The sequence below is a fragment of the Chiloscyllium punctatum genome, chromosome 32, assembly GCF_047496795.1.
Source record: "Chiloscyllium punctatum isolate Juve2018m chromosome 32, sChiPun1.3, whole genome shotgun sequence".
Taxonomy (NCBI): Eukaryota; Metazoa; Chordata; class Chondrichthyes; order Orectolobiformes; family Hemiscylliidae; genus Chiloscyllium; species Chiloscyllium punctatum.
In genome coordinates this window covers 43,679,865-43,707,843 of record NC_092770.1, presented here as the reverse complement: position 1 = coordinate 43,707,843, position 27,979 = coordinate 43,679,865, and the positions used below count along the sequence as shown (strand labels likewise).

General features: G+C 40.8%; 1 protein-coding gene across 5 annotated transcripts in view; it reads right to left on the bottom strand.

Moving 5' to 3' along the window:
- LOC140458118 (DENN domain-containing protein 2A) overlaps positions 1–27,979 on the bottom strand; it is a 144,056-nt gene that overhangs the window by 36,294 nt on the left and 79,783 nt on the right. For all 5 annotated transcript variants that reach the window (XM_072552212.1, XM_072552213.1, XM_072552211.1 and 2 more), the window contains 11 exons: positions 16,910–18,175; positions 15,245–15,396; positions 13,057–13,205; positions 12,125–12,325; positions 11,703–11,796; positions 10,892–10,942; positions 7,173–7,360; positions 6,091–6,200; positions 4,942–5,011; positions 4,742–4,819; positions 1,673–1,813 (listed from right to left, as the gene is read on the bottom strand). In XM_072552212.1, coding sequence (XP_072408313.1) covers positions 1,673–1,813; positions 4,742–4,819; positions 4,942–5,011; positions 6,091–6,200; positions 7,173–7,360; positions 10,892–10,942; positions 11,703–11,796; positions 12,125–12,325; positions 13,057–13,205; positions 15,245–15,396; positions 16,910–18,175 — 2,500 coding nt within the window. The remainder of the gene's footprint in view (positions 1–1,672; positions 1,814–4,741; positions 4,820–4,941; positions 5,012–6,090; positions 6,201–7,172; positions 7,361–10,891; positions 10,943–11,702; positions 11,797–12,124; positions 12,326–13,056; positions 13,206–15,244; positions 15,397–16,909; positions 18,176–27,979) is intronic.

Below are 27,979 nucleotides of genomic sequence, written 5' to 3'. Positions count from 1 at the left end.
GACATGGGGGGGCAATTTTTTTTTTTACACAGAGGGTGGTTCTCGTGTGGAATGAACTTGCTGAGGAACTGGTAGGTACAGTTACAATGTTAAAAAGTCTTTTGGATAGGTACATGAATAGGAAAGGTTTGGAGAGATATGGGCCAGGAGCAGGCAGATGGGACTAGCTTAGTTTGTGATTACGTTCGGAATGAACTGGTTGGATTGGAGGGTTTGTTTCCGTGCTGTAGACTCTATGACACCTCTGGGTCATGTGTTACATACAAAACAAAATCTTAAAACTACTCAGTCCTCAAAAACTTTAATTGCGTCGGCTGAGTGTGATTCCTGTAGAGAATATGTAGAAACAGTATAGAGTCTCTTATCAAGACAACAGATGAGTCTCAATTGTTTTGAGTGCACTATAATGAGAAGATAGACCTTAAGACATAGGAGCAAAAGTTAGGCTAGTCAGCCCATTCAGCTGATAAATTTCTCAACCCTATTCACCCACTTTCTGCTGTAACTCTTGATCCCCTTGACAATCAAGAACCTAACAATCTCAGCTTTAAATACACTCAATGACTTGGCCTCCACAACCATCTGCGGCAATGAATTCCACAGACTCACCACCCTCTGGCTGAAGAAATTTCTCCTTATCTCTGTTCTTTACTCTAAGGCTGTGCCCTCGGGTTTCAGTCTCTCCTAGCAATGGAAACATCTTCCCAATGTCAACTCTGTCCAGGCCACTCAGTATTCTGTAAGTTTGAATTAAATCCCCCTGATCCTTCTAAATTCCATTGAGTATAGACCCAGAGTCCTCAAAAGCTCCTCATATGTTAAGCTTTCCATTTCTGGGACCATTCTCATGAATCTCCTCTGAACACACTTCAGGGCCTCACATCCTCCTTGAGATATGGGACCCACACAATATTTCAAATGTGGTCTGACCAGAGCCTTATAGAGCCTCAGAAGTACATTCCTGCTTTCATATTCAAGTCGTCTCAAAATAAGTGCCATATGAGGCGGCACAGTGGTTATCACTGCTGCCTCTCAGCACCAGGGATCCGGGTTCGATTCCAACCTTGGGTAACTGTCTGTGTGGAGTTTGCACGTTCTCCCTGTGTTTGTGTAGGTTTCCTCCGGGTGCTCCCGTTTTCTCCCATAGTCCAAAGATGTGCAGGTCAGATGCTAAATTGCCCATAATGTTAGGTGCATTAATCAGAGGGAAAATGGGTCTGGGTGGGCTTGTTGGGCCTCTATTATTGAGGTGCTGTTTGGTGAGAGAAAAGTCCCGGCCTCATGAGACTGATCAGTTGGTCATAGACTAATGGGTTGCCTGAGGTACTTGTTTGTCAGATCCAGAGGATGGATGATCTCAGCAGGGTAAGAATGGGGATTCTAAAACATTTGATTTCAATATCTGCTTTTAATGGATTTAAAATTTAAGGAAAAGATGTAAACTTTCTTAGGTATGCAATGAAGAAATGTAGGAAACATTTCTTGCATGATTCTACATTTTTAATTAAACAATTGAAATGCCAAATAATAAAACTCCAATCTACTAGTTTCCATTTCTGCTCATGTCCCACTTCACTCATCCTACTTTCACCCATTCTTATGTAAATTTTATAAACTCAAAGAGTAATATACACCCATCAAGATTGAAAAAAGATTGGAGATTTTCCTTTACCTCATTCCCTGATCCTGGAAGGAAGTTTCTAACAGTGATGGTTCGCCCTGGAGCAGGGAATGGAGCTTCCATAATGCTCCTCATGAATGGCTGAACAAGGGCCGGGGAAATCACTCGTCGCTTCTCCACCTCATCCAGGATCTGTAGTACAGCAGCAAGTATCAGAAATACATTAGCTTTCTGCTCACTGAAGAAAAATTAAACCACTTATGCTGAACAGATATGGGCATAAATTAGGAAGGAGGAGATAGTGAGGGCTGCAGATGCTAGAGAATTCAGAGTCAATAAAGTGTGGCACTGGTAAAAGCACAGCAGGTCAGGCAGCATCTGAGGAGCGAGAGTGTTGACGTTTCGGGCTTGACCCTTCATCAGGACAATTAGGAAGAATGAAAAGCAACACCACTCTGTGTCAAACATTCCATAGTTGTAGCACTTGTTACATTTATTGCCCTAAAAGCCAGGATCTCCATGATCAGGGTAGCTAATACTCCTGCTCTAATATTTTCTGAAGAGAATAATCTCGATAAACACACTACTCAAATAACAGACAGCGTTAGTCTGAGATATGCAAGACAGCTGTAAAAGAATAAATAATTACAACACAACGCATTAAATAGTTTACAATGTATACAAATGCTGATTTGACATTGTATGGCAAAGGAGGAGGAGGGGATTGAGCTGGATGAAAGAAATCACAACTTAATTTGCATCACTAGTGATAGATGAATTGAACATGTGGAGCCACAAGAGATGGAGGAGATACTAAACGTGTATTTTACATCCGTGTTTACTGTGGAAAAGGACATGGAAGATATAGACTGTAGGGAAGTAGATGGTGACATCTTGAAAAATGTACAGATTACAGAGGAGGAAGTGCTGGATGTCTTGAAACACATAAAAGTGGATAAATCCCCAGGACCTCTTCAGGTGTATCCGAGAACTCTGTGGGAAGCAAGAGAAGTGATTGCTGGGCCTCTTGCTGAGATATTTGTATCATCGATAGTCTGGTAACATCGAGGTGCCAGAAGACTGGAGGTTGGCTAATGTGGTGCCACTGTTTAAGAAGGGCGGTAAAGACAAGCCAGGGAACTATAGACCAGTGAGCCTGACCTCGGTGGTGGGCAGGTTGTTGGAGGGAATCCTGAGGAACAGGATGTACATGTATTTGGAAAGGCAAGGACTGATTAGGGATAGTCAACATGGCTTTGTGCGTGGGAGATCATGTCTCACAAACTTGACTGAGCTTTTTGAAGAATTAACAAAGATGATCGATGAGGGCAGAGTGGTGGACTGATCTATATGGACTTCAGTGAGACGTTCGACAAGGTTTTCATGGTAGACTGGTTAGCAAGGTTAGATCTCATGGAATACAGGGAGAATTAGCCATTTGGATACAGAACTGGCTCAAAGGTAGAAGACAGAGGGTGGTGGTGGAGGGTTGTTTTTCAGATTGGAGGCCTGTGACCAGTGCCACAAGGATCAGTGCTGGGTCCTCTACTTTTCATCCTTTATATATAAATGATTTAGATATAAGCATAAGAGGTATAGTTAGTAAATTTGCAGATGACACCAAAATTGGAGGTGTAGTGGACAGTGAAGAAGGTTACCTCAGATTACAACAGGATCTTGATCAGATGGGCCAATGGGCTGAGAAGTGGCAGATGGAGTTTAATTTGGATAAATGCGAGGTGCTGCATTTTAGAAAAGCAAATCAGAGCAGGACTTATACACTTAATGGTGGAGTCCTAGAGACTGTTGCTGAGCAAAGAGACCTTGGAGTGCAGGTTGATAGCTCCTTGAAAGTGGAGTCGCAGGTAGATAGGATAGTGAAGAAGGCATTTGGTATGATTTCCTTTATTGGTCAGAGTATTGAGTACAGGAGCTGGGAGGTCATGTTGTGGTTGTACAGGACATTGGTTAGGCCACTGTTGGAATATTGCATGCAATTCTGGTCTCCTTCCTATTGGAAGGATGTTGTGAAACTTGAAAGGGTTCAGAAAAGATTTGTAAGGATGTTGAGAGGGTTGGAGGATCTGAGCTACAGGGAGAGGCTGAACAGGCTGGGGCTGTTTTCCCTGGAGCGTCGGAAGCTGAGGGATGACCTTATAGAGGTTTATAAAATCATGAGGGGCATGGACAGGATAAATAGACAAAGTCTCTTCTGGGGGAGTCCAAAACTAGAGGCATAGGTTTAGGGTGAGAGGGGAAAGATATAAGAGAGACCTAAAGGGCAACTTTTTCACGCAGAGGGTGGTACGTGGATGGGATGAGCTGCCAGAGGAAGTGGTGGAGGCTGGTACAATTGCAACATTTAAAAGGCATCTGGATGGGGATTTGAATAGGAAGGATTTGGAGGGATATGTGCCGGGTGCCAGCAGTGGGACTAAATTGGGTTGGGATATCTAGTCCGCATGGACGAGTTGGACCAAAGGGTCTGTTTCTGTGCTGTACATCTCTATGACTCTATAAGTGTTACTAATTAGATTAACTATCCAGTCAAAAATGGTAACGTCGTCAGAGCTGCACTCAGCAATGGATAGTTGGATTGAATCACAATAGCCACTGACTGTTAGTTGGAGTGAACATTGGAGTTCCTACAATGTCATATCCTTCCTGCTCAAATCAGTACCAAATACATGAAGGACAGGCAGAGAAGGTGTCTGACACACAATCATAATGAACACATAGGCTTTATTATTGTCTGCAGTGTCATGAAGTGGACACACATTCAAGATGGACTTGTTGTGTCCACTTCACCTTAAATAAAGGTCTCAAAGCATAGCTCAGTAAATGGGTTTTTAGGCAACCTGGAAAAAATATTCTTGGATTGATGATGAGGTAAGTACTTAGAATTCCTTAAGTATTTTAATAGTATGAGTGAAGTATGAGGAAACGTACCACAAACACTTTCACAAAGAATTCTAATGAAACAGTATTTTTGCATTAAGGTTGGATGACGGAAGAACATAACATCCAGGCACTAAAATCAAAAACCAAAGGAATGGGCAAGACGTTGACACAGTTTACTAATATATGGGGCATGGTAATGTTACTGATGAATATTCATACCTTGGAAAAGAGGTTGAAGCAGCCCAGTCGGCTGACAATACAGTAAACCTCAGGCAAACGTTTTCCCTTTCCAGTGGGCTACAAGGAAGATTAGAAAATGAACCCTTTAACAAGTTATAACAGTGTCTTATTGTCATCAGAAACAAATGGAATTTAAATATCAGTTAAATTTTAAGTGAAGGTTTTAAAGGCAGTCCTACCAATAGGCGCCGGCAATAACCAAATCGTCTGCTTCCATCTTCTCCAGTCAAGACAAAAGAAAAGGTCTCACTGTTATCATGGAAAACAAGGAATATTGGTTAGAATACTCAGTACTATTGGAAGCAGTATCCCTATTAAACACACAAGCAGAACTCAAAGTGAAAATGAGCAGAGTGCTTTACAACAAATGTTGGAACTGGTGTGAAGGAGCACTAGGATTTTAATAGAGTCCAACATATCCGTTCCAGCCTCTGCTCCGACCTATCACCATCACCCCCCACCTTCATCTACCAATCACATTTTTAGCTACCTTCCTGAGCCCCACCACCCCTCCCATTTATCTCTCAGCCCCCCTTGCATGACCCCCATATTCCTGATGAAGAGCTTATGCTCGAAACATCAACTCTCCTGCTCCTCAGATGCTGCTGACTAGCTGTGCTTTTCCAGCACCACACTTCTTGACTCGAACAAAAATAGCATCCAGACAGAAATAGAAGAACCAAGGCTTCATTTCCAATAGAGAAATCAGGTAAGATGTCTCACTTAATACACACTGTACCAGTACATAACAACCATGAGACACTTTCATTGCATCATTGTATTACTCATTTAAAACCACATCAATTAGTAGGCTATACTTAAGTCCTAAGTTAGCAGTGATTCAGCAGTAGCACTTCTACCTTAGACAGTCAGAAGGTCATAGGTTCAAGAGTTCCTGTGAGAGATCAGCAGATCATCCAGGCTGACACTTGATACTGCAGGATGTGCTGCACCATCAGGGGCCATATCTTTCAGGTAAGATGCTGAACCAAGTCCTTGAATTCAGAAGATCACATGCCACTGGCTAGGAAGGTACAGGGGAGTCCTCTTGTTGCCCTCCCAAACATTTATTCTTCAACCAACACCATATTATTTGACTGTTTATAATGCTATTTCATACTAAGCATTGTTTAATTGATTTTAATGGTGAAAAAGGAACAGCTAAAGAAAACTTTGTAAAAATTAACATATGAAGCATTTCATTAAATAGAATAGATGAACACACGCCCTTTACGAGATATTGGTCTCAATTTCCCGACCACACCAACCCATTTCCCTCATCCAGTGGTTAAGAGGTTATATTGAATCTAGCCCATTAACATGCATACCTAGCAAATTCAGAAACAGGAACCCAGTCTTTGGCATCAGGGAAACAAAACTGTGGGATAACTTTTAACTGATCTTCCGTTTCTCGCATGAACTTGAATGGTTTATCCAGCTGAACCAGAGGGAAAAAGATCATATTACACACCAGACTATATTCACATTCTTCATTCCATACACAATGATGCACACAGAGATTTGCATATTTCAAATACATATAATTACAAACATGTATATGTGATACTCATCAGCCTTCTCATTCTACATCATGCCTCATTATTCATCTCTCACTATAAAATATCCCAAATCTTCCTGACACTAGGGAATATTACATTGCCTCTGGGAAACACATCAGTATCACATCAGTATTGAATCATCAGAAGGGAGATCAATAACTTCATTGCAGAAAACCTAGCCAAATCTTCAATTTTCCAACAGTAGGATAGTATTTAATTCTCCAGGTAATATGCCTTTTAAAATGATACTAGCATCCATGCTGAAGGTATGTGATAAAAAATATTTACTGTTTTATAAAATAGCTAGTCATAATATTTTGGATTTCCTTGCTTCAGAATTCACTCCAATTATGTCATAAACACAGATCAGCCATTTAGGTCTTTAATGGACTCCAAAATTACTCATCAGTCTGGTAGCCAGACTACAGATGCTTGACTCTGGGATAAAATGGTGCTCGCAAAGTAAACAGCATTCCCAAAAGTTCTGTTGTGTGAGGTGGTTTAAGCTCAAATCCCAGACTGAAGTTCGAGCTACAGTGACTGTTCAAAATAAACACAGCTATTCAGGGAAGCGATTGCTTCAATAAATCAGAAGGAAAGTTTGAAATGACAGATGTCTGCTGTATGGTTGTGTGTTAAGAGGGGCACTTGAAACAAATTAAACTTCCTGAAATGTTCTTTTCTGTTTAATTTGTGAATGTTGAGTCAGTGATGATGCTTCCCCAACTAGATGTCATTACAAGAGAAACTCCAGCAATTATTTTAAAAAGCTGTAAACTTCCACATCCCAGAGCATTGGAGCAGAGTGGACATAAGGTCTCTTCCTTCTCTAAATCAAAACATTTTCTTACCTTTAGAGGGAACTGTTGGGTAACCTCAGGAATATACAGACTACTTCCCTTCTTCATGTGGAGAGCAACCACCACAAAGAACTCAAATAATTGCCACTCCTGAAATTCGATGAGATCTCTCTCTAAAGTCCGATAGCGACCCTTTTGTTTCAGCATGGACTTGACCAACACAAGGCGCTGGCTGTGAGCTATGGATGGGGAGAAAGTGGAAATTAATTTCATTGTATTTGATGATCTATCATTTCATAATCTCAGTAACTGAGGTGAATTTGAGCATTTATTTAGAATACAGTACTTTAGTATCTTGTTCAAAGTCAACTGCAGCATTTATTCATGGATGTAACCCACGTGTTATAGATTGGTCTGAAAGGGTCTGAAAGAGTTAATACTGAGGAATACCATAAGCATGACCTGCTATGATGATGTCACATGGACTTGGTGAGAGAACAGTTTAGGATCTCAGAGGAGTAAGACGAGGTCCTCACGTATATAGGTTCTCATCATAAACTCTGTATCTATGCCTAAACTATTCTAATTACTATTAAAATACTTTAGCCCAAAACAAAAGTTTCCTCTTGTTAGACCAGGAAGTGATTTACCTTGGCCAAACTAGACCAACTGACTCAAACCTTAAACAGGATGGTATCATCAAAACCTACCAGGTGGTGAAGGGCAGGCTCAGTTTAGCTGTGGATTTGATTTCACCGCACATACCATTATTCAAAGGTGAAAGTGCTTGACTGCGTTAGGTCACTCAACTTGGCCATACTTTATTATCACTTGAATTTATTAAACTCATAAGATTTTCCTATACCAATGTATCCTCAAACTGACTAGAAGCTGTGCAGCTAAAGTTTACTGACTCACATCCAGAGCGCAGAGCAGACCATTAACTTTACAGCACAGGCTTGGTGGGCCGAAGGGCCTGTTCTCATGCTGTAGTGCTCTTTGTTCTTTTAAAATTCTAACTTCATTATGAACTCTCACCTCTTCACCTCCAGGAAGGGATTATGCTAACCGGTCAGGTGTTCTGACTTCCAACTAGGTGAACATTGATCTACCCTGAGGCAAAACTCCAAACTCAGGTCTATAAACAGGGAAATGGACCTAAATGTTGTCATGCACAAGTTTCTAAAGGTTCACAATCAGTTCCACAAGGTTATAGAAAAAGCCAGTAGAATATTGGTAGAAGTAAGATGACGGAATATGAAACATAGATTATATAGTGGCTGGTGGGTGGGTGGGAGCATAGTGTTGTGATGCTTACTCATAACATAGAACATAGAACATAGAAAAATACAGCGCAGTACAGGCCCTTCGGCCCTATATGTTGCACCGACCGAAGCCTACCTAACCTACACTAGCCCAATAACCTCCATATGCTTGTCCAATGCCCGCTTAAATGACCATAAAGAGGGAGAGTCCACCACTGCTACTGGCAGGGCATTCCATGAACTCACGACTCGCTGAGTAAAGAATCTACCCCTAACATCTGTCCTATACCTACCACCCCTTAATTTAAAGCTGTGTCCCCTAGTAACAGCTGACTCCATACGCGGAAAAAGGTTCTCACTGTCAACCCTATCTAAACCCCTAATCATCTTGTACACCTCTATCAAATCTCCCCTAAACCTTCTTTTCTCCAATGAGAAAAGTCCCAAGTGCCTCAGCCTTTCCTCATACGATCTTCCTACCATGCCAGGCAACATCCTGGTAAACCTTCTCTGCACTCGTTCCAATGCCTCCACATCCTTCCTATAGTATGGCGACCAAAACTGCACACAATAACACGACAGCACAGAACAGTTTGATGAGCCAGCTGATCTTATCTTGTAAATGAATTGTGTATATTTGTAAGAATTTCAAATTACAAATTTAAAATCATCTCTGGCCTCTGAAGTAGCCAATTCTCTGCCTTATTTTTGGCAGCTATATCTCAGCTACCCAGTGATGATGTGCAGATGGTCTAGATTAGAGTGGTGCTGGAAAAGCACAGCAGTTCAGGCAGCATCTGGGGAGCAGTAAAATTGACGTTTCGAGCAAAAGCCCTTCATCAGGAACACAGGCAGAGAGCCTGAAGGGTGGAGAGATAAGTGAGAGGAGGGTGGGGGTGGGGAGAAAGTAGCATAGAGTACAATGGGTGAGTGGGAGAGGGGATGAAGGTGATAGGTTGGGGAGTTGGGGGGAGGGTGGAGTGGATAGGTGGAAAAGAAGATAGGCAGGTAGGACAAGTTATGGGGACAGTGCTGAGCTGGAAGTTTGGCAGGACATGGTTGAAGATTTTCAGGGCAGAGGAAATGACCTGGGAGTTGCAGTGGGAGAGGGACTCCCTGAGATTCTTGTAGAGAGAGGAGTAGGGTTAAAATCAACTAGGTAAAAACAATGACTGCAGATGCTGGAAACCAGAGTCTAGATTAGAGTGGTGCTGGAAAAGCACAGCAGTTTAGGAGATGCTAGATTTGGACTTTTAAAGCTTTTAAAGCTTGTGATTTCAAATAAACCTGTTGGACTATAACCTGGTGTTGTTTGATTTTTGACCTCAGCTATCTAGCCCCATGGTCAGAAATTGCCTCCTTAAATGACACTACTTCCACCTCTGTCTCTTTTCTTATGACCATACTTCAAACTTCTTGGACTACAATTTCAGCCAGCCCTCCTAATATCTCCATCTTTGACTTGACATTTTTTTGATTATACACACATGAAGCACCTTGGAATATTTTCCTACATTGAAGGAGTTATGTAAATGCAAAATGCTGTTTGTTGAGCCTACGCAGCTGGCAAAGGTTGTAATTGAAGAAGGTTATTGATCTTTGAATTTTCAATGTACCCCAGGGGTCCTTCAGGCAGTCAGTTGAGTCCAGGTTTACCATGTTTACCTGGGTATTCTGGTGCTCTAGCACTCCCTCAATTATTTGAGACCACAAGGAGGCAGCTACCATTTGTACAATAAGTTGATACCAGTTAGTGAGCTAATGCAGTGACTGCCAGAAAATCTGTGAAAATTGCAGGGGAAATTAAAAGAGTTGAAAAGCTAACAAGGCCTGCCTGACAGCACAAAGTGTTCTGAACAAGGTAACAATCTAACATTTGGTCAAAACAGCTAGCAGTAGCTGAGCTGCCATGAGACAAAAAACAAATTCAAATTCGGCCAATCAGTTAAAATTATACCCCAAGATACCAAACTCCAACAAGTTTGAATTTAGTATTTTAATAATATTAAAACTAATGAAATGATCCAATATTTTGGGGTATAAAACTGGACATTTTTGAACAGTTGAGAGAGAACTGTCAAAAGACCAACACATGTAGGCTGCTAGCTCAACAGCTCTCGGAGAGGTACCTGTCTGTGGAGAGTCTGTGCCACATAACATCGAAACCAATCTGGAGAGAATCTAGAGAGGAAACTTGGCAAAGCTGACTGGTTTTTAAACATGTTTTTTTTTGTAAATCTTAATTGAGATTTTGTTAAAATCGGACTAGTATTGTAGAGTGGGAGGTAAAAGATAGGTTTAAGAGAAAGGAGTTGCTAATATTTGTTAGTTTTAATATTCTCGGTTAGACTTAAAGAATAAAGTAGTTATTTTTTACTTTAAATATTTACCTTTGGGATAGTTTTTTGCCTCTTGAGTTTTAACAGATTACAGCATGAGGGTGAATCTTTTCTGTGTTGCTGGTTTAAGATAGCAGAGAGGTTTACTCCATGTTGTAACACTTACCTTTAAGTTTTTCTTCAGTCTCACTATCAGTTTCACTATTTTCATCTGTAACTGAATTGACATAAGAAGTCACGTTAAGGAGGGTCTTTTGATACAATGTTAGTTACAAACTAAGGCAACACAGCAGGTTCATCATAAATTTCAAATGTACAGTAAATATACAGTAGGGGCAGCACAGTGGCTCAGTGGTTAGCATGATGCCATACAGCACCAGGGTCCCAGGTTCGATTCCAGCCTAGGGCAACTGTCTGTGTGGAGTCTGCACATTCTCCCAGTGTCTGCATGCATTTCCTCTGGGTGCTCCGGTTTCCTCCCACAGTCCAAAGATGTGCAGGTTAGGTGAATTGGCCATGCTAAATTGCCCATAGTGTTAGGTGCATTAGTCAGAGGGAAATGGATCTGGGTGGGTTACTCTTCGGAGGGTCAGTGTGATCCTACATTCCTACTGATCAGGAGTTTATCTTAATGTCTCTCTGACTTGTTAACTTTTTGTAGTATTTGGGAGTTATAAGCACCCTTTATTGTATGGATCAGATGCTATAATCTTGAGTGCTACTCCAATAATTCGAAAGTCAGACTAATTAAAACATTTGAGCCAAATGGAGTGGTTTAGTTTATAAATCAAACAGGGAAGCAGTTAATGATTTGTAATGTGCCCTATAATCAGAAAGATAACAAAATACATTTCAATGTCATCATTATTTTTGTGGGCACAACATTGGCCTACTGTTAGATCTATTGTGAACAATAAATGCTGTTTGGTAACAATGAGCTGTGCAATAGTTTAATACCAATCACACAAAAACAGTACCTCTTCCTGTGCTGGTTTCTGAAGATTGAGTGATTCTCTTCACTTTTTTCCTCCCCCTCCTAGCTTCATAGATTGCATTAATTTTCAATACCACCTGCATTAGGCAAACAGTGAGGAATTAGTGGTGATCTCAGGTTAAGGGATTAACATTGGCAATTGATATGCAATAATCTGTATTCAAGGAGTTTAAAGGATATTTCATTTAGGTTCAATTCATCTTGTTGCACAGAGGCAGTGGTGGGCATTTTTGGAAGATAGTACAATCATTCATGTCAAGGATGGCTAGACTATCCCAAATTTCACTGAGTCAACTGCAATCAGTTTCTTTGTTTTTCTCATTGACTGCCACAGGCAAATTCAGACAATTATTAACACTGCCACTTAAATTAATTTACAAGAATGCCCTGTAGGTAGACAGATACCTTAGGAATTTTTTTTCTTCTCTTTAATACTTGAGAGTCTCCTGCCAGGCTCAATGAATCATCTGGACTGCTGGGAGTAGATGGTGGGCTGGCTTTTGGTGGTGAGCTTATTCCATCTTTATTCATTTTTCTCAGATCCAGCAATTTGAAACTTCTTCTGTCTGATGAGTGTCGAAAAAGGGAGGGAGTCTTCACTGGAAGCTGAAGAGATGATGGATCTCCAAGTTAGCTGTCACAATGAATCTGACTGACTAATGAATATCATTTACTGGTACTACAGCATAAATACATGATGCTTAGAACTAAAGTTTCCACTATTGGACTACTTGCGTTAACACCTGCCCAAAAGGAATTGAAGTAATGATGTTCAGGTAGTTCTAAATCTGTAAAATAGATTTCCCAATCCTCCATATTCCCAATCCTCTTAATGTATCAGAATTTTAAAAAATGAATATGTAACTCTAATGACAAACCCTCCAGACTAGTCCCAAAAGGCTCCAGCTTTAGTTATAAAGTAATGGATTTCAAAAAATGCTAAAGATCAAAATTCAAATTCTTGAGAATTTGAGATTAATCTGGATTAATTTTATTGGTCAATTTGCATCTGATTTCCTTTGGTCTGCTGATTGAAGTGCTCAGTATTAACACAATAGTTTGGCAGAATACACGGGAATAGTTGGCTACACCCATCAGTCTGCAAAAGCCAATATCTATCAAGTCAACTATGTAGGAATTAATAGAACTACAATTGGACAGGTTCTGATTTGGCAGATTACTGCCCAGGTGGTAAAGATAAAAACTTGCCTCATTCCCATTACCTTTGTGAGGCCCTCTTGTGATGCAATAGTAATTCCCTACCCCTGAACAGAGGGGCCTGGGTTCAAGTCCCACCTGCTCCAGAGGTGTATAATTATAAAAATAGGCCCCATTACCTTTGTAGGAGTCTCTGGCCTAATTTCTGATGGAGACCCTGGTTTAGGGGTGGATCCAGCTGATGAAGGGTGAACTTGGACACACTGTTTTCCCAACAAGTGCCTGTCAGACAACTCTATATCTTCATAAGGGTTTTCCTTAGGAACATCTGTGATATCAATAGAAATAATACCAGTATGTTAGTCTTTTAGCATTCTCAGAACTCCTTCAGAAACTTGATGCTCCTTTCCCTTCAAACTATCACCTTAGTTCTGGCTGCTGTTGTTAACTTGCAAATTATTTCTAACTTTGAAACTGATTTTTTTAAAACAAATTTTCAAAATGATTGCCAAGGTGGTTTTTAATATTGCTCTTCCATTGATGATCATGTTGCCAATGCAAGGTACATCACTGGAACTCTGTTCTTCAATACAATATATCATCTCCAATGCTTTTGACAAAAGTATGTCATGCCAGAAAAGAAGCTACCATAGCTAACAGCTAACTCTCTCCAAAAGAAATCTGCATAGTGATCTAGTTTACTCAAGTCATTTTATCAGTGCCACAGTTAGATATTAAATCATTAACTCTGGGAATCACCGGAGTTCTGAAACCTGTCCTTTATTCTTTTATAATAACGAACACCTTCACATCATCCAGTCCTCCCCATCCTTGAACTGATGATTCCACCAAAGCTTTATTAACATGAAATAACCTTTAATTTAGTTAAATAGCTGAATGACCAAACCATTCTTGCCTCCATATTCTTTGATGCAGCAAATTAAATCTTGAATATTGCTACAAAGTTGCCAAAGTCTTTCATGTTGCGCCATCAGGATAAACACAAGAATGCCAAATTTCAAATCATCACAACAAATTACACTAGGAGAAAGTGAGGGCTGCAGATGCGGGAGGTCAGAGTTGAGTGTGGGGTGCTGGAAAAGCACAGCAGGTCAGGCAGCATCCGAGGAGCAGGAGAATCGACATTTTGGGATTCCTGATGAAGGGCTTATGTCCGAAACGTCGATTCTCCTGCTCCTCGGATGCTGCCTGACCTGCTGTACTTTTCCAGCACCACATTCTCAACAACAAATTATACTTCTTCCACAGCAATTGCATCGCCAGAGTCAACCTACCAAACAATCAACAGCCTTTTCTCTTGTAGCATCGATGTGTTCATCAGTGTTTAACATTACAGATCTCACCTACTGCAGCCAGGAACGATGAGAAAGATAAACATGAGGTTCACAATGACTGCGGTAGCCACAGAAAAGGGTGCACATGACCATGTGCTGGACTGCTGTTCATATTGCAGGTGATAGTCTTGCCACCACTTTCCCATGCACTGCTCTTTAATGAACTGCAGCTAAGAGCTCTGGGCCTGTATACCTATGTGGGATATGGCCTCCTGTGAGATTCCCTCGTCTCTCTCTGAAGCTGCAGATCCCTTGATTCTAGGCTGCTTCTTCTCATCTGACATTTCTGACTAAAATGGCAGTAAAAAAAATTGTTAAATACACTGAAATCAATCTAAAATGTTCCTTGATCTTATGTCACCAAATTAATCTCACAAATGATTTCTGTTAACTCCAGTAACCTAAAACTCCCAAAAAGCTCAAAAACAGCACAGGAACATTCTAAACAAACAATCTAGTATCTGGGAGAAGTTCATGATTCCTTTAAACATCACTAGAAATGACAGCATTCAGACTGGTTTAAAGTTGACTGATTATAATATCAGAGATGTTTGAAGTGATCCTTAATGGGCAATGTTAAACAACCTACAGTTCGCAAAAAAAAAAGTGATGGATGATGAGAAAAGACCCGATTCAATGTGATATGGGCTCATTTTGTGTGCCAATCACACATGCAAGCTTGAGACTCCACTGCATTTTAAAAGTGTATCTGAAGGTAAAACAGGTGCTCAAATTCAAATTTAAAAATTAATTTTCAAAAATACCTGAAATCAATACCTGTAGTGCATTAAAGTCTTCATAAATTTAATTGTAAACTCGAAAGGGCATTTGGACTCTGACCTACTCCACCAATTCTGGGTTATTATGATATCAGGTCTAATACGGTCTCTTCTCTCAGAATTCTGGGCTGATTTTTCCAGATATCAATTCAATATATTATCGTGGATTATGTTAGAAATCAGGTTGACAAACTGAATATCAGATGAGTTAGTTCCCAGTTCCCAAGTCTTACCAAGGATATCCTCATAGATGTTTTCTTCGGATGCAGTGTAGTTTAGTGCTAACTTTGATTGAGCATACCAATCCACTTGCCCATTTCTGCAGAAATTGGGAGATTTCAGCTTCTGAAAATCTTTTACATCTTCAAACTCAAAGGATTTCCGACTGTGTCAATGAAAACAGATGACAGTTTTGATTCACATTTTGGGGTTAATGTATTACTCCCCAAAGTACGAAGAAAAGCAGGTAAGTTATGCAACATTATGAAACATTACGTAGGCCTCAGCTAGAGTGTTGTAGTCAATTCTGAGCACATGCTTTTGAAGGATGTCAAAGTCATACATTGCAAAGTAAATTTACTGCAATGATATAGGGCAACAGGTACTAGTTGGAGACATTACAGCTGTTCTCTTCAGCAGAGGAGGAGAGAGGTGTTCAAAATCATTAAGGATTTTGATAAAGTAACTAAAGAGGAAATGTTTCTAGTGGCAGTAGCATTAGTAATCAGAGGACAATTTCAAAAGTGACAAAAAAATGACGAAGAATTTTTTGTTTTACACAACATGTTACTATTAATTGGAAAGCACTGCATGAGAGAGTGATGAAAGCAGTTTCTATGGTAACTTTCAAAAGGAAACGAAGGAAGAATGAAGGGTGACTATGGTGAAACAGAGATTGTTATGGCTGGATGGATGACTTTGCCAAAGATCCAATATAGGTTCAATGGAATGAATAGTCTCCTCTGTGATGGACCTCATGTCTTGTGTGGTCCTATGGATTGCTGTATTGTCAGGTCAGTTTATAATGGGTTTGAGACAAAATAAAACTCACTTTTCTCTAGTCAACAATGTGGCTCAGACCCAACTCAATGTTTCACTCATTGTATAGATGCAATCAATCATTTCCCACACTAACCATCCTGTAGCATTTTGAAATAAATACAGCAACATTTAAAAATATTCTTTCATGGGATGGGAGGGTCAGTGTCAAGGCCAGCATTTGGTGCTCATCCCTGACTCCCCAAGATAGTGAAAGTGAACAGCCTTATTCAGCATTTTGTATAAATACCCCTCAGTTCTAAATGTTAGCAAATTAGTCTTGAAATATAACGTGAGGTCATTAAAAACTACCTAGAGATTGTCTAAATTCAATTTTAAAATAGTAGACAAAGGTCACTTTTGTTCAATGAGTTCAGGGTACAATTGAACCAGAGTTGCAGAGGGAAATGTGAGGTAGCATCAAGTTTTACGTTTGAGAATGAAACTCCTTTTATATTTCTCTCTTCTCTTGATTGAACCTTCCCATTTAACACATAGTCTCAGATCGCGATCAAAGTTGGCTGAAGATCAGAATCCTGTAGATCCACAAAGGGCAGCCATTTTTGGAATGATTTTTCATTTTACACTTTATGGGAAAGTATCTAGCCTCCCACTAGCATATTGTAACAGACCAACTGAAATCAGTTGTTCAGTAGTAGAGGAATTCAAGCAGGAATTGTAACTTGCCATGATACAGAACTATCTGCAGGAGCTGCACTGGTTTACTTTATTATTCTAGTTTACTCACTTTTTCTTTTAGATCCTCACATTTCAGTACATGCACATTGCAGATTTCCAACCCATGACTTCCATTATACCACCATGACTAACCTTTCTGACAGCACAAGATGTCTACTTACCGGATATCCTTACTGTTTATTTTTGGTTTCCCGTTTAGTGCTCCTGTACTGATTGTTGGGGGAGGTGACAATGGCAAAGGTGGGGGGATGGTTGGTAAGTCTGGCAATTGCCGGGTGCTCTTCCTTAGCGAATGCAGGCCAGCCACTTTTTCTGTCCCATATTCAAAAGTTCGCCGAGGTTTGGGCACAGGATTCACTGAAAGCTCCTGTTCCAGAGTTCCAGGTTCTGAGTAGATATTTTCCACGTTTCTAATTTTACAGCTTGCCCAGGAAACCTTCACCTTGTCCACAGTGCCAAAGCTCAGCTCACTTGCCTCAGAATCTGAATTGGATTGGATGTGCTTGCGCTTGAGCTCAGAACTGCAGCTGCCATCCTTTTTCTCCTTGGATGTTGTTGGACCCTGGGCTGCCAGTGCCTCCTGAAGTCTCTGAGGGGTGTAGTAATCACCTGGCAGCTTGAGTTGGCTTGATGCTGAATCTTCCTTGGCCTTTTCTTCCAACTTCTTGATGTGACTCAACACAGTTGTTCGGTCCCTTTTCAAGGGCTGCGTTGTAGCAAGTTTTGTACAGGTCACCTCTTTTACCTTTCTGCCAATTTGCTGTGTCAGGTCAGACTTTATCATCTCATTCTGTCTGCACCCAGATAACCTACTTTCAGTCTCCAAGGACCTAGCCTTTCCATCATCTACTTTGTATTCATTCTCTTTCCCAGCATCTTTGCTATCTAAATTCCAAACTTTTGAGTGTTTACATTCTGTTTTTTTAATGACATTCCCTTCAACACCTTTCACCAGTTCCAATTTATCAAGTGTTTTTGCTTCTTTACTTTCTAATTTTTCTTTATCTGCTGAAATCACTAGCTCCTTCTTCCCCTCCCATTCCGAAATCTTTTGCTTGATACTTGGATTCCTAATAATGATGCTCATTTTACTGGGAGGGTATCTTTCATTGGAAGTATTCTTTAATGGTTTCTGCATTGAAAGTTCATTTTCCTTTACGCTGTTGATATCCAGGCTTGGGTTGCCAGTGCCAAGTTTGGGATTCAACATTTTCTGCTCACTACCAGCTGAACTTGACTTTGAAAGGCAGTTATTGACTTGCTTTAAGGGACACTTCACCTCCGTGCTGTCAACTGCTTGTGTACCAATCAGGACTTGCGTTGAACTCTTTTTAGTGGAACTCCGGTGCAGATTACCAATATTTTCAGTTTCAAACTTTGATGGCTCCTCAACAAAGAGGACAAAGTTCTTACCGGCTGTTCTGACCCTGGAAATTAAAACAAAATCTGCATTATAATCCAGAATATCATAGAGTGGTTACTGTGTCTTACACGTGGTCATCTTTAGATAGACTTTAATCGTATTAATCTCAGAACTTTCTGGTTTTGTTTGTTAATCCTACTTTTAGACCACAACAAAGGCTATCACTAGGAGTGCTATCTTAACTCTCTATGCTGACCATGTAATATTTTATATACACTGGTGGTGTGAGCTGCTAATTTGAGACAATAGTGTCTAGAATTTTTAAATGTTGTTTATAGGACAGGACATCGAAAACCTGATGAGGTATTTCATATACATTAAAAACCTTGGTGTCCAGGGCACAAGCTCAAACCTTGTAAATTATACAGACTTTGGATGCATTGCTTGTACCATGAGGAAGATCATGTAGAACTTCAAAAGGACACAGACAAGACAGGCAGGTAACAGATGAAACTTAAAGCAGAGAAATGTGAAGGGATTCATTTTGGGAAGAATGTGGAGAGACAGCATAACACCAAGGGTGTACACAGGGATCTGGATATATATGCAGATAAAACATTAAAAGTGGCAGGACTTGGCATAGGAGAAAGTAGGGACTGGATACTGGAGATCAGAGTTGAAGGTGTGGTGCTGGAAAAGCACAGCAGGTCAGGCAGCATCTGAGAAGCAGAAGAATCGACATTTCAGGCATAAGCCCTTCATCAGGAATATGATGGCATATGAAAGCAAAGAGGTTTGTCAAACTTATATGTAGCACTATCTTGGCCTCAACTGGTGTACCACTTTCAGTAGGAAAGATGCAGAGATATTGGAGTCGGTGCAGAAAGAATTCAGATGAATGGTCCCAAGAATGAGGAACTTCAGCCATTTAGCTAGATTGGATAAGTTGTGAGGTCTTCCTTGAAGAAACTTCAGAAGAGATTTGACGGAGGTATTCAAAATCAGGAGTCTGGGCAAAATAGACAGGAAAAATGCACTGATGAAAGGATTGAGAATAAGAGTCATACAGTCACAGAAATGTACAGCATGGAAGCAGACCCTTATGTCCAACTTGTCCATGACGACCAGATATCCCAACGCAATCTAGTCCCACCTGCCAGCACCCGGCCCATATCCCTCCAAACCCTTCCTATTCATATACTCATCCAAATGCCTCTTAAATGTTGCAATTGTACTAGCCTCCACCACTTCCTCTGGCAACTCATTCCATACACGTACCACCCTCTGCGTGAAAACGTTGCCCCTTAGATCTCTTTTATATCTTTCCCCTCTCACCCTAAACCTATGCCCTCTAGTTCTGGACTCCCCGACCCCAGGGAAAAGACTTTGCCTATTTACCCTATCCATGCCGCTCATAATTTTGTAAAACTCTATAAAGGTCACCCCTCAGCCTCCGATGCTCCAGGGAAAACAACACCAGCCTGTTCAGCCTCTCACTCTAGCTCAAGTCCTCCAACCCTGGCAACATCCTTGTAAATCTTTACTGAATCCTTTCAAGTTTCATAACATCTTTCCGATAGGAAGGAGACCAGAATTACATGCAATATTCCAACAGTGGCCTAACCAATGTCCTGTACAGCCGCAACATGACCTCCCAACTCCTGTACTCAATACTCTGACTAATAAAGGAAGCATACCAAGCGCCTTCTTCACTATCCTATAACCTGTGACTCCACTTTCAAGGAGCTATGAACCTGCACTCCAAGGTCTCTTTATTCAGCAACACTCCCGAGGACCTTGCCATTAAGTGTATAGGTCCTGCTTAGATTTGCTTTCTCATTTATCTAAATTAAACTCCATCTGCCACTTCTCAGCCCATTGGCCCATCTGGTCAAGATCCTGTTTGTACTCTGAGGTGACCTTCTTTGCTTTCCACTACACCTCCAATTTTGGTGTCACCTGGATAATTGATAAGAGCAGCAATTGCACCAGGTGGAAAATCCTTTCCATGCAAAGTGGTTAGGAACTGGAATACACTCATGGAGTGCATGAAAAAGGAAAATTCTGTCAAGACATTCAAAAGGGAAATGGCTTGATATCTGAAGAATGCACATGGCCATGAGAAGACAGGACAATAGCACTCATTAACTTGTTCCCACATGAAGCTGCCAAAGGCACAACAGGCTGAATGGCTCCTGCAGTGCTGGAACAGGTCTGTGATTCTGTGATGCAATATCATTGTTTATACAGAGCTATCATTTTGAGTACATTTCCAATACACTACCCTGTATAAGCCACCAAATCTTCAGTGTTTCCTCACACTTTCAGGCCTAATAATCATCCATTTGCTTTCATAGGTACAGTGAGCATAGTTGTAAACTAGTTATTGGTTAGATAAGAATCCAGCAAACAAGCACTTTTCTTTCAACATTGCGACCTGAATAATTTAAGAGGGATCCACTTTATATCCAGTGATTTTTTTTTAAACAGACATGCAAAATATTATGCAGTACTTACAGCACAGAAACAGGCCATTAGATTTATGTTGGTATTCAAAGTATGTCAGGATGATACAAAATTTGGGAAGATTGTAAATTGTGAAGAGTATAGTTTGGAACTTCAACAGGACATGGATAAGTTGAAGGAGTGAGCAGGTTGATGGAAGGTGTAGGCCAATATGGAGAAATGTGAGGGGATTCATTTTGTTAGAATGAACATTGCCAATAAGAGTAGACAGGCAGGAGGCTACATCTGCTGTTTTGCATCTCTAAAGTGGACGCAGGAGTAGTGGCACGTATGTGTGTGCGCGCATAAGTCATTAAAGATGGCAGGACAGGTTTAGACTGCAATTAATAGAGTCTACAATACTCTGAGTATTGTGAACTTGTACACATATGGTGGACTGTCACTTGAAGAGTCTGATCATGTGACATAATAATGACATAATTCGCTATTTTGGGAGGGAAAGAGCTTGGTCTAACCTTGCTGTCTGCAATGTAAATAACTCCTTAATAAAGCTCCTGTTGTTAACCCTTTGGCCTCCTAGTCTTGCTGGAACATTAAACTGGGCTTGTTTAATAGGGGTAAAGAATTAAAATTTATTGTTCACTTATGAAGCCAGTGCAACATTACCTGGAGTATTACATCCAGTTCTAGGCTTTAGGAAGGATGTGAATGCGTTAGCCAGAGTGCAGAGGAGGTTTACCAACATGATTCCAGGAACGTGGAACTTTGGTTTTGAAGATATATTAGGAAAGGTTAAAACTGCTTTCTTTGGGAGGCGAGGACTCAAAGAAGATCTGATAGAGATATTCATAAGTTATGAGAAGTCAGGACAGAAAAACTGTCTGCAATTATAAAAGGTTCAAAACAAGATGATGTTGATTTAAAGTACACAGAGAAGGAAACAAAAAAGGTATGGAGCAAAAAGCCTTTTACACAGACTGGTGAAGATCTGCACTGCATTGTCTGTGTGTATCTGGTGAAATCAGGTTCCACTAATACAATCAAAAGAAAATTATGCAATTATTCTAAAAGAACAATACTCAGATAGGAGAAGAGCACTGAGTGAAATGCTGATTGGCAGAGCCAGTGTAGATATGATGGGTCAATTGCCTCATGTCGTAATAATTTTGATTTCAACCCAAACTCAGTAGCCACCTCAGATTTAATACTGGGCTATTTTATGCACATTTCAAACACAATAAAGTACATGGAACTAGAATTAGGTTTAATTTAAATTATATTTCATGAGAATTCCAAAAGTGAGACCACTGATGGATGTCCTGACCACTCACTCCCCATTGCATTCTTGACATGTCAGAATATTTCTGCTAAATCGCACTGGAAACAAACATGGAGAACATTTTAGACAGTAGAGTCACCTTTTGTATCATTACCAAAATACCATCACGATGCAGTCATTTAGGAATAGTATAAGGCCTCACCATTTCTTTCTTGGACTAGTCAATCTGAGTCAACTTTGGTCTAGTCACCCCTTGTGAACTTTGTCAAAATATAATTCATTTATTGTGCTATATGTATACTAGATGAGAGATACATAGAATGCAGCAATAAAACTCCCGCACATGGGTTGTGTAGCAATATTGAAGAACTGTGCACACAGCTGGCAAGCCTCAATGGAAAACATAAGCACTGTGGGAAAGTGCAGTTAGGGTGCTCCTTTTATATTTCTCTTTGCAGGATACTGACGACCTTCCCAGCATTTAAACAAAGACAAAAGTCAGCCCACATCAGGGGCACATTGTCAATTCGTTCCTGCATGAGATACCGGAAAAGCTTGGTCTGGTAATCTCTTAAACTGTAACTAAGAATTACTCAGAAATCCTCTAGTGAATTCTTATAGAGAATCTGATTTCTTGGTTCTTTATATTCTATAACGAATATGATCCGATATGGTACGTATCAGTGTGTTTCATTCTGCAACAACGTACACAATGTTGGTTTGTGCTGCTGAGTAGGTCTACAAGATGCATGTCCGACATTGGGTTAGTCCCACCTTGTATGCAAATCTGGTGGTGGTAGTGTTTGGATAGGTTTGGGAAGTAGCATTCCAGGCATTGGACTGTGTAGCAATGGGTATGGAGGGGGGGAAAACGGCAGTGGTAAGGAACAGGATCTCCTTTTTTAAATTCATCCAAAATATGTAAGAATGTTGACAAGACAGGAGTAGTGATGCTTGAACTCTCTATGAATGGTGAGGGTGATGCTTCTGGAGAGCATTGGTGGGAACTCCAGGACTTCGATCCAGCAGCAGTAAATAAATTATACTATTCACCCAAGTCAGAAGTGAAACTTGCAGATGGTAATGTTTCTAAACATCAGCCGATCTTGTCTTTCTACACAATAGATGCAACGGGGTTAGAAGGTGCTCTGTAAGAGCCATTGGCGAGTTGCTTTAGTACATCTTGTTGCTGACACATACTGCAGCATGCGAGTGCAGTGGTGGATGGAGTTCCAGTCAAGGTGTCTGCTTTTTCCTGAATGATCTTGAGCTTCCTGAGTGTTGTTGGAACTGTCCTTGTCCATGCAAGTGGAAGGTGTTGTATAACACTCCTGAATTGGACCTTGTAAATGGTCCAAAGCTTTTGAGAAGTCAGGAGAATCCCTAATCTCTGGTCTGATTTTGTCCACTACATTTATCTGTTAGGTTTCTGGTCAATGTTAAATCCCAGGATGGTTTTCATGAATGCTGTTGCCTTTAAATGACATGGGGAGTTGGTTAGATTCTCTTGCTGAAAAGGTCTGTTACCTGGTACTCATTTGGAATATTCGTCACAAAGTCATTTAGCAGACAGAAGGCCTTTCAGCCAGTTTCACACTGGCCTTTGGCAGACAAAACCAGTCAGTCTCATTTCCCCACTTAATCCCTGTAATCCTGCATGTTTATTTTTTTCAACTGCCGAAGCAATTTTCTTTTGAAATCATTGATCGCTTCCACTTCCACAATCCTCGTAGGCAGAGAGCACACTTCTCTCACATTTCCCCATTACCTCCTTTACTTCAAAGACAGCAAGCCCAACTCCTCCAACCTAACTTTCCCTGGAACCATTCTGGTAAATATCACTATTTAATTCATTCACGATGCATGGGTATTTTTTGGCTAGGCTGCAGATTCCAAATTGATCTCTAAAAATGGTGGTGAACTGCTGCAGTCTGTGGAGTAGTAGGTATACCTACAGTGCTATTAGGATGGTGAACTAACTCCACAGAGGCTGGTATCCCATCACCAAGCTGCCCTTTATTAAAGTGTGAAAAGTTCTTGATACCGGTCCAGCTCTCAGAGGGGCACTCCAGGTCTCCCTGATTGGACTAGATTAACAGCCCCAATCAGGTAACTCATATTCTATGTGGCCCATATGGCAGACCTTGTTATAATCACTACAAATGGGAGTTCCTGAATTTCAGCCAACAACAGTAAAAGATGGTGAATGGCTTAGAGGGGAATTTGCAGGTGGGGCTTTTTCCATGATTTCTTACCCTTGTCCTTCTGGACGGTGTAGCTTGTGGGATTGGAAGGTGTTGATGGATCCTCAGGTGCTGCAGCGAATCCTGTAAAGTGCAGTGTAAACACAGCTGCCACAGTATATTTGTAGAGAAAGGATTGAAAGTTGAAGATGCCAATAAAGCAAGGTGCTTTGTCTTGGACCTCTTCGGAAACCTCTTAAGGACATCACTGTTCCTTCAGTGGTACATTTCCAAGTCAGGATGATGAGTGGAGGGGAACTTGCAGGTGGCGATATTCCCATGTATCTGCTTGTCCTTGTCCTTCTAGATGTCTGTGGTCTTGGGTTTGGAAGGTGCTGTCTAAGGAGCCTTGGTGAATATCACCTCCTCCCCCTCCTCAATTTTCATCTTATCCATTGCTTCTGTTGAAAGTTGGTCAGATTCCTCTTCTTTAGTAGAAACTATAAAGTATTCACTATGTATTCTAGTGCCCTATGTTCATATCACCCTCTTTGTCCCTAATAGGGTCCACTTTGCCACTTACTACCAATTTACTCTTGATGTCGAAAATCATTTCTCGGTTCTAATTTAAGTTGCCTGCCGTTCTCTTCACCAGTCTTGGTTTGCTCTTCTCTAAACCTACCGTATTTGACCTGTTCTCACTTGAAGATGAATACCATGCATCGTTTTTTTAGATGGGGAGATGGGGAGATGGAGAGATGGGTGAGTAAGTGGCAAAGAGTTTAAACATAGTGTCTCAGAGCGAGGAGTGAGACAGTGGCTTGATTTTGGCTTGAAGACGTTCTATATTCCCATAAAATTGAGGAACAAAATTGGTGAATTTCAATACCAGTGTAATGCTAGGAATATAAACCATAAATCCAAAAGGTGGCTGATTGTACCAAACATATTCCTCTGGCTGTCTGTGATTGGCAGAGTACAGACCAAACTGAATCAACCCACACTTACAAAACCCAAGATGAAACATTTATTGTTTGATGAGCTTCCTTGATGAAGGTTGAGGGTTCAAATAGCTAAACTAACAATTAGTTTAAGATAAACAGTTGAGTTCATAACACGGCTCAAAACATTTGCCAGAAACTAAATATATTCACATGCAAGAATCTGTTCTCTGCAAACAAAAGGAATATGTTCACACCTTGTGCATTTTTTGAATGACCTAGTTGCATGGGGAGCCTCATGTCTTTCCATAGCAATGCCCATCCAGTTAGAGTTAACTTGCCATCCAAACAGCACCCCTTTCCCCATAGTATAAACTGCTGCAATTGTTCTGAAATCTGCCATTCTTGTGTTTGTACTGATGACTGCAAAGTGAAAAGCTTTGACAAAGTGACTGCTTGTATTGAAATACTGTACGATCATCAGTATGCATCCCCACTTCCAAAGTAAATGAAAATGAGATATTTCTGATGAACCAGTGGAAGATAGTTGGACCTAGGACACTACCCAGAGGAACTTTCTCGGGCTGAGAAGAATGAGGGAAGATCAAATTGAGGTATTCAAAATGACAAAAAGATATGAATCAAAGAGCCATGAAGTGGATGCTTCCTCTTATAGGGTATTCAAGCACTAGAGGTCATAGTCTTAGGATAAGGGATAGAAAATTTAAAACAGAGTTGAGGAGAAACTACTCCTCCTAAAGGGTTGTGAATCTGTGAAAATGTGCAGTGGATGTTGCAACAGTGAGTAACAAGAGTTAGACAGATTTTTCATTGGTATTGTGCTGAAGAGATATGGAGAGAAGGCAGGAAAATGGGGCGAGGAGCATTTCAGCCATGATCAAATGGCGGAGCAGACTCAATGGGCTGAAGGGCTGATGCTGCTCCTATATCTTATGAATTCATGAACTTAAGATGATTGGCTTCCAACAATCAGATTAATTGTGTAGGATATGATTCCAGTTAGTGCAGAGCTTTCTGACCAATTCCCGTTGACACCAGCTTTGCTAGGGTTCCTTGATGCCACACTCAGTCAAGTACTCCCTTGAAGTCAGACTATCACTTTTACTTCACTTTCTGCTATTACACACGACCTATTGTTAGCTACTAACTATCTCTATTAACAGCTATCCACCCTCCCAGCCAGATCCATTCCTTTGTCTGTCCAACTGTCCTTTTCTCTCTTTGGACTCTATCCCCCCCTTATCATTGACTCCCACCACCTCCCCCCCAAACCCCTCCTTATCATTTACTCCCACCCCACCTCCACCCCCCCCCACCCCCAGTGTACATGTAACCCAACATTTTCCGAGCTACATCAGTTCTGAGGAAAAGTCACCGGATCCAAAATGTTAACTTTGATTTCTCTTCACAGATGCTGCCAGATCTGAACTTTTCCAGCAATTTCTGTTTTTGTTTCTGATTTACAGCATCTGCAGTGCTTTTGGTTTTCGCTTTCACCTCACCTCTAGTTTAGTTCTATTTCCCAAGTTTGGAGCAAAACTTTAATGAGATCTGAAATGGTGTGGATGTTACAAGACTCAAACTAAGCATTGGTGAGCTGGTTATTGGAGAACTAAATATCTCTTGACATCACTGCTGACAGTAACTTCTATCACTTAGAGTCAGAGTGATAGAGAAATGCAGCACAGAAACAGACTCTTCAGACCAAATGTCCTAAATACATTTAGTTCCATTAGACAGTATTTGGTCCATAACCCTCTCAACCCTTCCTATTCATATACCCATCCAAATGCCTTTCAAATGTTCTAATTGTCCAAGCCTCCACCAATTCCTCTGCCATCACTTTGTTGACAATTGAGAGCAAACTGTTGGAACAGTATTTGACTGGATTGAGTTTGTGCTTCACGAGGACAGGTCATTAATATCCACAGGGATTGGATAGGTGGAAGTGCTGAAACTGCATGAAATGTTTTGATTAGGGTGTTGCTAATTCTGGAGCACAAGGTTTTAGCATGACATCCTGGGATGTTGTTGGGACCATAATCTTTACTGCTTCTTTGTGTCATATGAACTAAATCAAATTGACTGAAGTTTGATAGGTGATGACATGGACCTCAGCAGAAGGCTATGATGGATCATCCACTCAATACTTCTAGCTGAGATTGCTTGCAAATGTTTCAGTCTGGTCTCTTGCACTGATTTGTTGGGCTTTGCCATCATTGAGGATAGGGATGTTCATGGGGCCTCCTTATCCAATTCATTGGTTTTGTATCATTATTAATGACTGGATACAGCAGGATTGCAGAGCTTTGATCGGATTTATTGGTTGTGGGTTCACTTAGCTTCATCTATAGCATGCTGCCATTGCTTTGAAGTTGATTCCTCATTCTTCGGTCCCCTAGCACTGCTCCTGGCATATAACCCTGGTGATGATCAACTGCCTTCCTTGCTCACATATCGCTGAATGTCATGAGACCTCAAGGTTCTGGATTTCAAGAGCTGCTCCTCCCAACAAACCCACAAAAATCACCAGCTCTGGATCTCTCCTGATGCGGGTACAGGACTTACCAAGGCAGTTTCCTCCTCTCATCCACAATCTGGAAAAGCAGCTCTAAACATGACAGAGAACCTTGGTGCCTGAACTCTGACCCAAGAAGCCATTTCACTTAGTGCTTTTCTCCCATTTGTAGCCATCCAATAATAGGATTTAGAGACTTTAAATGGCATTAGAGTCACACAAGAGGTTGCTCCCTGCTCACCAGGGAGACGCAAGGTGTGTGCACACCCACATGGTGCACGATAAGTTTTTCTAGATTTTTCTCTCTACTCACCTGCCATATAGTGTGATTGTCAGACAACCGTGACTGAATTTCAGAGTAGTTCTTTGACATTTTATTGTGGAAGATAATAGTGCATGTTCTTCATTCAGTGTTTCTCATTTCCCTGATCCTGAGAAAGATCTTTGATTTCGATTCTGG